Genomic DNA, 12,844 nt, shown 5'->3' on the forward strand with positions numbered 1-12,844 from the left:
AACCTGTTACTACATTAGTTTTTTGCTTTTCCCTCATATACTAGGTGAAAATCAGTCTTTTGTAGAAAAATTAAAACAAAATCTAAAATTTTTTATATTTTTTAATATAGAACTTTGGAAGACATAGTTTCCCTTGCCTACATTTTTTTACCATTACCTATTTTTGATATGACTAAGAGTTGTCGGCCAGGACCGGTAAGAGCTGTCTAGTAACACTTCTGATGCTGCAAAACACTAATTCTAATACATAAAACTAGTAAGGCCTCAATAAGGCTAACAAGAAACTTAACAGCTAACAAAAGGTAGTCAAAGTATTTCAGATTCAGATTACACTAATGATTTATTAAAGTTCATAGTTCCAGATATTACCTGACAAGGTTAGGAAATTCTTTTGCTTTGTACCTTTCTGAATCTTTAAAAATTCCTACAAAAGAATTCTATATTATATATTATTACAGGTAATGAAATTACAGGTAATGAAAACTTGAAATTATTACCTAATGGTGGAATCTTAATGAAAATAACACTTGTCAAAGGAATTTAAGATCCACTACTCACTATCCCTGGAAACTATCTGACATTTTTCTTTCTTGTAATAATCTTTTTGTATTCTCTAGTGATCTTTTTTGTTGTTTCAGTCTCAACTCTGGTGAACAGGTAGTTTTTTTGTTTTGTAAGTCAAAATTATTTAATTTCTTAAGTACTATGCTAAGAACTGGGAAAACATACAAGCAGACATTCCCCTGCCTTAAAGTTAATGTTCTAATGAATAAAGGGGGAGGTAGAAAGGGAAAAGGAAGCACAGCATTTTTTTTTAATAGCCCTGAATAGACTTGCAAGACCTGGTTCTCAGGAACCTCAACAAACATTTCAATTAAACCGTAACAATAGATTATTGGATTATTGCCAAGTCACTTGTGACTTTGGACAATATTTTATAAAATGAGGTAGTTATCCTAAACAACTCTATTAGACATTAAAATCAAATCCTGTAATCTTAAAAGTATTTGTCTCATGGGATGGTGGTTTTATTAATTGGAGACCAAGATCCCAAATGACATTATTTTGTACAAGTTATTTTATTCATGAGCCAGCAGGAAATCCAAGCTTAAAATAATGCTGTACATTGTTGTAGTTTTTTTAATTACAGGGCAAAATCATTAACACACCATTTTACAGCACAAGACTTTGTATTTTTAAAAAATGCAGAGTACTGAACACAAGTAGTACTTTTAGTAATTTAATCAGTTTACCATTTCTAAGATCTAACACTTATAGTAGTCACTTAAATTTAAGTATACAAGATACTAAGTGAATATTGATAAATGGCCAAGGACTTCTGCCCAAACTATACCAAGTTTAGCCTTAAATATCTCTATTACATTCAAATGGGAGTTGGGTAAAAGTTATCATCTATAAGACCTGAAAAGCTAACTGATGTTCAAAGTTAAATGTTTTCCCAAAAGTTTCCCAAAGTTAGGCTACAATTGAAATTCAAAATTAAATACCTAGGCTCTCAGAAAAGAATCTAAGTAAATGTGATGCAATAGCAGCATTGAAAAATTAAAGACAAGCTTAGTCCAAGTGAGTCAAGGTCCCTCCAGCTGAGGCATTTATAGGTGCCTTCTAAATCATTTCAGGATACCCCTGACTAGACCAAGTATTTCCTACTTTCATTCCCTCCTCTCCAGCTACCTAGCCTTTTCCTTACTCCTTCAGCTCAGGGGGTGCAACCATCTGATCCCCTTATGGCAGCCCTATTATTCCTGTACCAAATGCATGATTTTGCCTTCTAGTGATGCAAATTTATTAACTTCCTGGCCACCAATCAGATTGTAGAGATTACATTAGATTGTACATTACAGAGATTGTAGATTGTTTCATTCTTGTAGTAAATCTCCTGGCACCTAGTAGGCACTTAAAATGCTTGGTTGCTCCCTTTTAAATTTATATACCTGGTGTTTGGGAATCAATAAAACCTGACTAAATGTTGACAGTGCATTTATCTCCTTGTGAGAACACGGGGGAAGAATCACTGGATTTAGGATTGTAATGTTTCTACTGGCTATCTCCAGAAATACACCCTTGTGGACATGAACCAAAAGTAGTGCCTTGCTTTTACAGATGTCACTTGTTTGAATGACGACTAGAGGATAACTTTCTCAATCTATTCATGTGCCATTTCAAAAATCAATATTTAAATTGGTATGTATACATTTTCTGGCATATCAAAAAAACAGATTTTACTACATTGTTGAGCCATTTCAGTTGTATGAAACTGTTCCTGACCCCTTTTCTTTTTTTTGTTAATGATCTATCAGCCTTTACTGAAAATAATGACAAACAAAAGACTTTTGGGGAAGCCTCAGGAAAGAGTGAAAAGAATGCAGGATCCCCGACTCAAAGAATGTGAGATCATATCCTGTCTCAGCCCTTGGCTCCCTTTGTGATCTGGCCCTCAGCTTTCCTGACCCCTTTTCGAAAGTAGGCAAGTCTCTTGGCAATGATACTGGAGTGGCTGGCCATTTCCTTTACCAGCCCATTTTATAGATGAGCAAACTGAGATAAACAAGATTAAATGATTTTAATTAAGATTTCAATTTAGGAAGATGTCTTCAAAGCCCAGTCCTCTATTCACTGCATCACTTAGCTGCCCCAGTTTCTACCTCATTTCAAACTATTATATATAAAAAAAATCACTGAAGACTAAGTTTTTTTATAGTTTATTTATGCTGATGAAAAGCGTTATCGGTCTCGAATAAACATCATCCATAGTTCCTTTTAGTCCTTCTGCAAATAAAAAATAAAATACATAAAAGTTACTAAAGATTCCAAACTGGCAATTAACAAATCAAATATCCATGCAAAAACATGTACCATTAGTAAATCAAGAGGCTGGTTATTTTGGTCAATGTTCAATATAACAGTATAACAAGAGTTAAATGAATGTTAATTTTATTAAGTACCAATCTATGGTTTATATATAAAAAAACTACTATCAGTTAAAGGTTTAGTTTTGAATGTTAAGATACTAAGGGCTCTTAATAAAACATTTCTACATCTACTTCCTAAAGCACATGCTTCTCTAAACTGGCATATAAGTAACTAAAATGGCTACTACTCATCTAAACAAAAAGCTTGAAGTATACCTGTTATGAAATCTCCAGCTCACTGAATCAGTGGCAGAAGGAGGGAGAAAGATAAAGGAAAAAAAGTGTCATTAATAGTTACTTTCAAGCTCCAAAGGTAAAATGATCTGCATGTAAAAGCATGCAATCAAATACCTTATAGTTTTCTTTAGCTTTTCAGAGTAGTACTCAAGTCACATTAAAGTATCTACTTCTAAACAATGATTTTACTCTTACCACTTACTTCTGGGAAAACAGTCCCAATCACTATTGGATTCCAAAACAAGGTTCTAGCGATTTGTAATCTCAAAATAGAAAGTTCATTAATACGTAGGACAATCTGGACTAAGTTAACAAAATCCACTCCTAATTTAAAAAGAACAAGTCCAAGTACTCAAAGCAACTTTCTATGGTCAACAATATAAAATGACTTGAGGACCAGTATAATAGAACATTGAACTTAAAACCGCAAAAGAATTTAACTACTCAAGTTAAAAAATCTAAAACTACTCTTGTCAACTGTTTGAGAACAATTGGTACAGGTACTTCCAACAGTCTTTTATACTGAATTCCCATATAACTTAACAGTACTAATCTAATTGTGCCTGATCTTAGAATTGATCATTCTAAAACTTTTCATATCAATGCAGACAAATGGATAATTTGACATAGTAAATATACACTTAACATCACGTATTCAGACAAAATGTCTCAATTAAGACTAGAAACTTAAGATAGAAATAGGAAATAGAATAGAAAAGCTAGAAATCTAAATAGAAAAGTGAAATCAATGCATTAAATGTCTTTCAATACTATGTCAAAGGGCAAATTGTAATTTAATCCTTTTTTGATTCCCAGACCCTGTTGAGCCAACTTTTGAAGCAGCATTGGGGAATTATCCATAACCCAAAATGCTTATTCTTAGTGGTATCACTAAGAAAATAAGCACAAGGAAATATTAACGGATTTTTAATTTTATCAGTGCCTAAGGCTACAAAAAATATTTCTCAAATTCCAATTTGTACTGGAATTAGAACATTTCCAATCAACTTTTTACTACTTTGGGAGATACCAAAAATTAACTAGAAATATGAAAATAGTTGGTGGAATACAAATTTTGTAAATATGTGTGTATGTGTGTGTGTGTGTATACACACACTTACACATATTTTGACAGAATTTATTTTTCCATTTTTTAAAGTACACAACTCAAAAGTGATCACAATACATTTCCTTTATGGTGGGCCACTTAAAACAAAATAATCATAATGCCACATTTCCCCAAGCACAAGGTAAACAGGTCTTATTGTGAGGCACCACCCCAGGTCAACAACATATCATGCATTTCAGGAACAAAGATAATCAGTTTCCACTTTTTTGGTCATTAACAATCCTTGTTCTAAAGCATGATATTTTGTACTACAGAATACCAAAGAACTCCACCGTCCAAAGCAGACATGCAAAGCAGAAACAAAACGTGAGTGTGATGCTATCTCTACAATCACGCTGTGTTCAAACTCAGTACCTGCTAGACACTTCATTTCTGATGAACAAGAAATCCAAGAAAGTATGGAAGAAAGGCAAAAGAAAAGGTTACGACTAAATGTGGCACAAGCACTTGTCATTTAACAATCCACAATCTTAATTTCATTCAGACTCTAGGCTGCTTAGCATAATGCTAATATAAAGCTACCAGCAGGAGATATGATTCGTGGGGAACTGGAAAGTAATGCAGCAAACTTAATATAAGAACTACTTCTCCCAGCCCTTTTGGGAGATATGCATCACGCTGATTCAAATATATTGTTCCTTGGGCAGGCAGCAATTTTAAAGACCTGATTAAGTCTAAAGAATATGTATTCCTTTGCCCTTGATAAATGAATAAACAGGGCTTTTTAAAAAATGAAATGAGGGCTTTTTGATTCCAATTTCTAAGTCAGGAACAGTATAAATGAATCAAAGTAGACCCCAAACTACCAATTTATAAAGTGGCAAAGCTAAACTACCAAAAGGCATTCTACTGTATAGCTTCTTAAAAATATTACCTTCTGTTATCCAGAAAAAGTAGGGGGAAAATATTAAGAAAAGTTATTCAATGAAGAAACCCTTTCTTTCTATGAAATCAATATTATACTACATTGATTTACATTAAGGTTCTTCCCTTAATCTACTATACCTTTTTGCCAGCACCAACATTTGCCTTTGCAGTACCCCTGACTTTCTTCATTCTGTTTTTGCGTTCCTTTCGCTGCTTTCTGGATGTCTTTTTCTTCTCATACAGGCCATGCTAAATAGGAGGAAATTAAGCATTGAAATGAATATCATCAAATAATACTCCTACTCCTTAAAGGTGTTCGCCTATAGTTAGGTCCCAACCCCAGGGCAACAGGGTCTTGTTTCATTTTTGTGCAATGATTAACAACTGTGCTACAGGCAAATACTTCCCACTAAAATCGGAAAAGAATGTAAAAACCCTTGAAATGTTAATAAAATAATTCTAGTATTCTACGTAAAAGCATGAAATTTTGCTACAAAAAACCTTGTCATCTTCCTTGGGAGACTAAACTGGCTGTCCTTTCCCATTGCCTATTTTATTCATTTCACAATCTGCATATCTTCAATCTAGCAAAATGAGAGTGAGCTCCAGGCAATAAGTTTAAATTCAAGTACTAAGCAAAGAAAGGCCTTGCCCTAAAGCTGGATGGGGAACTTTGGTCACAGAAGATTGGCAATCTCAGAAACAAAATGCTGGCACTAAGGTGCTTCAAAGAGGCAATGACTATACACAAATAAGCCTTCTCAAAGAGTTGAGCCATGATGAGAGGGAACAATATAGGAAGATATCAAGAGTGACCAAAAATTAGTGAGTGGTGTTCAGGGATGAGAGAAGAGACAATCTACTGAAGATAAGATGTACATAGTTTCCCTTTACCAGAAATGGCACCTCTTTATAGAATACAAATTTTTATGTGCTGTTCTACTGCATTAATAATCAATCACAAGATACCTACCCTTGCAAGTCTGTGTTTTGGTTCATTTTTCTTTGCATAGTCAAGGGAATCATAAATCATGCCAAAGCCTGTTGTTTTGCCACCACCAAAATGGGTTCTGAATCCAAAGACAAAAATGACATCTGGAGTCGTCTTGTACATCTTGGCCAGTTTTTCTCGAATTTCAGTCTTGGGCACTGTGGCCTTTCCAGGATGAAGGACATCTATAACCTAAAAAGTGTTTATAAATTATTTATTTATAAATGTATAGTTTTGCTTTCATATAACATTAAGAAATTAAGGTAAAAAAATATATCTATCGTTCTTACCATCTGTTTTCGCTGAAGAAGTCTGTTTGTCATGAACTTCCTGGTTCTGATAGTTACAGTGTCATTCTGCAAATGGAATTTGGACAATTAAGAAAAATTAAGACAGATTTAAAATCAAGGATATCTTAAGTTTTTGAGTGCAAATCCAGCCTGACATACATGTTGACTATGATGCAGATTATATTAAATTAGCTCTTCAGGACCCCAAACAACGCTATGACTATGTGGACATAGGAAATTTCCCCAACTGGGAGTTTAACATTAAAATCACAGACCAAATTTAAACTAATCTAAAACATTTCTATTTCATGCAGCCGACTCCCTAACATCTCCCTTCAGGGACTACAATTCTCATTCTAAATGGAAACTGTTCTAAAAGTATCATCAGGGAGATACAGCTTCTGTGTGGGAGCATCAAGCTTCCGTGTTATCTTAGATCCTATTTTCCACGCAGGGCTTTTGCAAAACAGCGTTTCATGATTTTAAAATTGTGGGGCTTTCCACTTTGACCCCATTAAGACTTTTCAGAATTTATTACCCTAAGTCATTAGGTTTCTAAGAACAAAGTTTGTTGTTTTTTTTTTTTTTTTGGGGGGGGGGGGGGGGCTTAAAATTCTTTTGTAAAGGAGAGCTGTCCAGGACGGACGTTAAGGGGGATACAAAATGAAAGCAGTAAAAATTGTTCAAAAGGAGGCAAGTCTAGTTTTGCATCTCAGTCTAGCAGCAAAAAGAAATAAATCACAACAGGCTGGCTTCTTCAGGTTTTAAGACATTACCTGCAAACACTATTCTCGTCCCTCTCTAGTTAACTATCTAGTTAAACGGCAAGATCGTTTTAAAATAAGTGCAAAATAAGCAACAGATTTCACGGCTTAGGATAAACTTACCTCCGAGACTCTACGCTAGGCACTAAGGACACAAAAGTGAAAAAGGTTTACAGTCTAAGAATAATCGACAGCACAACGAAATGAGAATTTGTTTCCCTTGAAGTTGGGTTCGAGTTTTAGTTTCTATTACATTTCCTGAGGGCTCTTCCAACTTTTAGGTTCTGCGACTCTGGTAAATGCATAATTCAGGGCAACTTAGCCATTAGGGGGAAAAAATAGAAAGAAAAGCCAGAAAGGAAGCACATAGAGGGTCGTAAACCTCCCCGTGGGTGAGGGTCTCTAAACGGAACCATGGGGGGAACGAGGAACGCAAGGACGCGCCGCGAGCCCGCATCAAACTCGGGCCCGAGGGATGCCCGCCGATTAGAAGCTGCGTCGCCCTCATGCGGGTTACACTGCCCCTAGGAGGTCTGCGGAGGGGGGGAGGGGTCGGGTCTCCCTCTAGCTGACGAGAGCCCATCATTTACTACGCGCCACATGGCGCTTTATTTATCCCAATCTCACCCCACCCCCACCCCCGGGAAGAAAGACGGTGCCCATTCCACGGATGAGACAACCAAGACCCAGGGAGTTGTCAGCGCCGCCACAGACTAGGCCGGGGCCCCGGCTTCCCTCGCCGTCCCTGCCCTCCCGTCGCTCCCTAGGCCCCACACCAGCCCGGCCCGGCCCCGTGCCCCTTCTGCCCACAACTCGCCGCTCTTGGAGCGCGGTTCCCGGCTAGTTTCAACATCGGAGCGGACAAGAGGCTTCCAGGAGACGGGCTGAGAGAAGAGTCGAGAGACGAGACGAAGGATGGCGCAGATGCGAGACGGATGGCGTCTAGACCCCAGGAAGACTCACCATGGTGGCGGCCGGCTCCTTGAGCAGCAGGAGAGGAAAAGGGCCGGGAGATGCAGCAACCAATCCTATCAGAGCTCTCCCAAGGACCCCAGCGGAAGGGGCGGGAATTAGATTTTGAGAGCTACCAAAAAGAGTGCCTGATTGAAAAAGGCCAAAGGCCTCATTCCATCGCCTTTCTCGAACCTCAGTAAAGACAGCTTCCTTTCCATTTCTGTAGCCAAACTAAAGGAACACTTCCTACCCTTATGACACCGGGGGAAGGTGAGGATCCCAGGTGCTGAAGCTGTCCTGGACATAGCCTGATTGAAAATGCCAAAGGCTCCGCCTCCTTTATCCCTGAGAGCTCGGGTTCCTTTATATCTAACCACGTCAATTTCTTAGCTCATGCATATTCATATATATTTATGTAAATGTACATGACACACTTATAGGGACCGGATAGGAACTGAATTTGAAATTGATATGCATGGTGTTGGGCACTCCCAGATTGGAAAACTCCCTCCATCCGGGCACAAAAGTCCAATTTGAATAAAAATACAGGTAAAGGGAGATTGACATATGCACCTGAAAATGTAGGCTGGAGTCTATGCTAGTCATTCAACAATCAAAGCATTTAGGAGTTTATCATTTTGGAGGCAGCTATTTAGTGCAATGGGAAAAGCACCATCCCTGAAGTCAGGAGGACCCGAGTTCAAATCTCATCTCGACTGTTAATGGGTCCTGGCTGTGTGACCCTGGGCAAGTCACTTAACCCCAATTGCTTCAGGGGGAAAAAAAGTTTATTATTTTTAAAAGGTTACTATGTACCAAACATTTTGGTGTATGTTGCTATATGTAACACAAAAATCCAAAGAAAGGCAAAATGTGGTCCTGGTTCTCAAGGAGCTTTTGTATTCTAATAGAGAAAACAAGCATGAAAATTACTCCATCTTAGATTTATACAAGATGTAGCAAGTACGTAATGGGAGGACCAGAAAGAGCCTTTAACAGAGGGGGAATCCATGACAAAGGAAGAGTGAAAACTGAAAAGGAGAGAGCATCCCAGGCATGGGGACCCAGCCAAGGTACAGAGATGGGAAATAGAATATTCAAGTAAACTACAGTGGCTAGATTTTAAAGGGTGTGGAAGGAAGCAAAGCATGAGAATGTCAAACAGAGAAATTCTCATTTTATTTTAGAAGGAGTCACAGTGTATTTATTGAGCAGAAAAATGACATTTTTAGAACAGGACTTTTAGAAGTATCACTTTAGCAGCATTGTATGCCCTCTCCCCAGACAGCAAGTATTCCAATATATGTTCCATGTGCAATTCTTCTATACATATTTTCACAATTATCATACTGTACATATTTGTCATAAGGATTTTGCTTTTTTTTTTCTTTTAAGTTACAAGGAAATAACATTCTTGTACATCAAAAAATAAAGTAAAATGAAACATAAAAGGTAAAGTGAATGTTGAGAATGAAGGTAGAATTAGAATTTATGAAATTAGTACATAATATACTTATTGTGTATCTAATTTATATTTTAATATATTTAACATCTACTGGTCATCTTGCCATCTGGGGGAGGGGATGGGGGAAGGAGGGGAAAAATTGGAACAAGAGGTTTGGCAATTGTTAATGCTGTAAAGTTACCCATACATATAACCTGTAAATAAAAGGCTATTACATAAAAAATAAAATAAAATAAAATTTTTGCTAGGGTGAATGTTGAAAAATGCATATCTATGCACATGTTTTGAAAATAAAAAGCTTTAATAAAACCAAAAAAAAAGGAGACTCAAAAAAAAAAAAAAAAAGAAATTGGTACATAAAGGAAAGAAAAAAAAAAGATTTGAAATAGGCACTGTGGAAAAAAGAAAAAGATTCATATGTGCAAAACTATAGCAGCTCTTTTTGTGATGTCAATGAATTGGAAAATAAGATGATACACATCAATTGGGGAATGGCTGAACGAGTTATAATACATGATTGTGATGAAATACTACTGAACTTCCAAAAAAAAAAAAAAAAAAAAGATGAAAGGGATGATTTCAGAAAAATCTGGAACACATATAAACTGATTACAAAGTAAAATGAGCAGTACCAGGAGAACATTGGATGCAGTAACAGCAATGAAATCATCAGCTATGAAAGACAGCTACTCTGATTGATAAGATGAGCTAACACAATTCCAGAGGAGTTGTAAGGTTCTTGTTTCATTTTCTGGAGGTCTTTGAGTAGCCTTCATTTCAGTAGAGTAATCACCATAATATCCAGGTGTTAAAGTTCAAATTCTTTATTATCTCCGTCAGAGTCTAGTTTCCTTGCCTGAGGCCGGGGCCAGCTTTCTGGAGAGCCTTTCAGATCCTTGGTCTTGGTCTCAATGTGGGAAGTGCAGGAGGCCAGCCACCACAGTGCTATGAGATGAAAGAATGAATCTGGCTCTCTATCCCTGGCTGAGTTTGTCCCAGCTTATATGCTCTATACTGAGTATAAATCAATCATATCACTAGGAAACCATTATTTGTTGTAAGATTAAATCAATCCTACTGAACTTAGAGAACTATTAATCACCACACTAAACTAGATAACCATTGTCTTATCAATTCCACTGACTTAACACCTTGTAAGAATCCTTGTTTCAAATGCAGAGTTCTGGCCCATAACAAGGAGTTATGATGAAAAATGTAATCCAAGTCTAGCAAGAACTGATGAACTCTGTGCAGATAGAAGTATGCTGCTTTTTCACTTTATTTTTCTTGCTTTTTAAAATGTGATATTTTGAGGTTTACAAAGCATTTTCCTCAAAACAGTACTAAGAAGTAGGAGTTGCTGGTAGCATCATTGCCATGTGTCTGAGTAAATGGAGCCAGGAAATACAGAAACCCAGAGAAGTTACTTAATTTACCTGAGAGTAATTTGCCATCACAAACATTGGAACTTGAATCTTCTGACTTCAATTCCATGATAGTCCAGTGGCGCCAATAGGACTGCAAGATTTAGAGCATTTAGACCAACTTTTGTGCATTGTTTTGTTTCCATGAATATCAAGGTAATAAGAGTCAGCAAGATGGTGTGGTGGATGGAGCATTTAAATGCTAGTGTGACTCTGGCCAAGTCAGTTAATCTCTCTCTGCCTCAATTTCCTCATCTGTAAAATGGGAATAACAGCACTACCTCATAGGATTCAAATGAGATAATTTGTAATATACGTTATACCTTAAAGTGCTGATATAAATATTAATTATTGTTATTACTATTATCCAATGCCCCTGTTTTTACTGATAAGGAAATGAAGACCTAGGAGAAATAAAATAACAAGCATATTTAAAACATTTATTAAAACAGTTGATGCTCTTAAGGAGTCTGAATTCTAATGGGGCAATACATAAAGGGGAAACAAGGACCTCTCTGACCTTCAGTTTCCTCATCTATAAAACAGGACTTACATTTCCTCTGAGTTGGTATGAAGCTCAAAAGATATAATTTATGCAAGGTGCTTTTAAAATTTAAAAACAATATATAAATCTTGTTTGTAAAGGGCTGCAACTCTTGAGTTCATGCACTGAGGTTTGGACAAGCAAGCACTTAAGGCTAATTATCAATTGGACAATACTCTATTAGCATTTGCTTGGAAAATAGCCCACCCCACTGTTCTGTGCCTGCTAGATTTGTTGGTGTATAGAGAGATGAGGAGGAGGGAAAAAAGGGCGGAGTAAGAAAGCCAGAGTGACTCCTGGCCTGATTTGTGTAGCCATTCTACTCTTGTCCACAAAGAATAAAGATCAAGGACTTTTACTGATCCGGACTCTGGCTGATTCTAAAGTATCCAGGGTGCTAACGCTGTCATCACACTTGTTATTATTGATTCTCATCATGGTTCACATTTCATAGTTCTTTTATTTAAAAAAAAAATTGTGAGGATTACTTCCCCATTTTACAGATAAGGAAACTGAGGCTTAGATATAAAGGATTCTTATATGGAACCGTTCTCTTTAAATTTCTTTGTATTTTCTTGTCTATGTTCCCATTACATCTCGTCAGTGCAATAAGAAACAAATTACACTCTTTGAAAGCAAGGGCTGTCTTTTGCCTGTTTTTGTATCCGCAATATTTAGCACAGTGGCTATGAAAGTTTCAGCTTAATAATTTCTATTGAATTGAATAGGATTGGATTGGATAGTGTTAATTCCTTGAGGATAGATACTGTTTTGTTTTGTTTTTTTTTATCTTATCTCTCTGGATCTGTCTTTACTGAATTAAATTAAATTGAATTGAACTGAATTAAATTCAGTTATGTATATCAGTCAATATGAATATAACAAGTCAGACTTCCAGTTCAGAATTCCTTCCTCTTTGTTACTCTACTCTCTCTGTTGGGGGAAGAGGATAAGGGGTGCAGGGCGGAGAGTTGAACCTTCAGACACTGTTTTGCCCTCAAAACTAACAGGGATGGGGTTGGAAGTAGTTTAAGAAACAACTTATCAAGAAGAGCTTCTCCAGGGGGTAGCTAGGTGGTGCAGTGGATAGAGAGTACCAGCCCTGAAGTCAGGAAGACCTAAATTCAAATGTAATCTCAGACACTTAACACTTCCTAACTGTGTGACCCTAGGCAAATCACTTAACCCCAATTGCCTCAGGGAAAAAAAAAAGAGAGAGCAAGAGAAAGAGAGAAAATATAAATAA

General features: G+C 36.8%; 1 protein-coding gene across 4 annotated transcripts; it reads right to left on the reverse strand.

The window, feature by feature from the left end:
• Nucleotides 1–2,707: 2,707 nt before the first annotated feature.
• On the reverse strand, nt 2,708–8,279 carry RPS24 (ribosomal protein S24). 4 transcript variants are annotated; one of them, XM_031956408.1, is made up of 7 exons: nt 8,029–8,230; nt 6,448–6,513; nt 6,140–6,349; nt 5,305–5,415; nt 4,654–4,671; nt 3,150–3,171; nt 2,708–2,790 (listed from the first exon to the last, which is right to left on the reverse strand). In XM_031956408.1, exons 1-5 carry the CDS (start codon nt 8,062–8,064, stop codon nt 4,666–4,668), a joined length of 429 nt encoding a protein of 142 aa, XP_031812268.1. In that variant the 5' UTR covers nt 8,065–8,230; the 3' UTR covers nt 2,708–2,790; nt 3,150–3,171; nt 4,654–4,665. The 4 variants fall into 4 exon arrangements, with proteins under 4 accessions (XP_031812268.1, XP_012409357.1, XP_012409365.1 ...); XM_012553903.3 differs by lacking the exon at nt 4,654–4,671 and having other exon boundaries at nt 8,029–8,229; XM_012553911.2 differs by lacking the exons at nt 3,150–3,171; nt 4,654–4,671 and having other exon boundaries at nt 8,175–8,279.
• Nucleotides 8,280–12,844: the final 4,565 nt, after the last annotated feature.

Source organism: Sarcophilus harrisii, chromosome 2 (assembly GCF_902635505.1).
Source record: "Sarcophilus harrisii chromosome 2, mSarHar1.11, whole genome shotgun sequence".
NCBI lineage: Eukaryota > Metazoa > Chordata > Mammalia > Dasyuromorphia > Dasyuridae > Sarcophilus > Sarcophilus harrisii.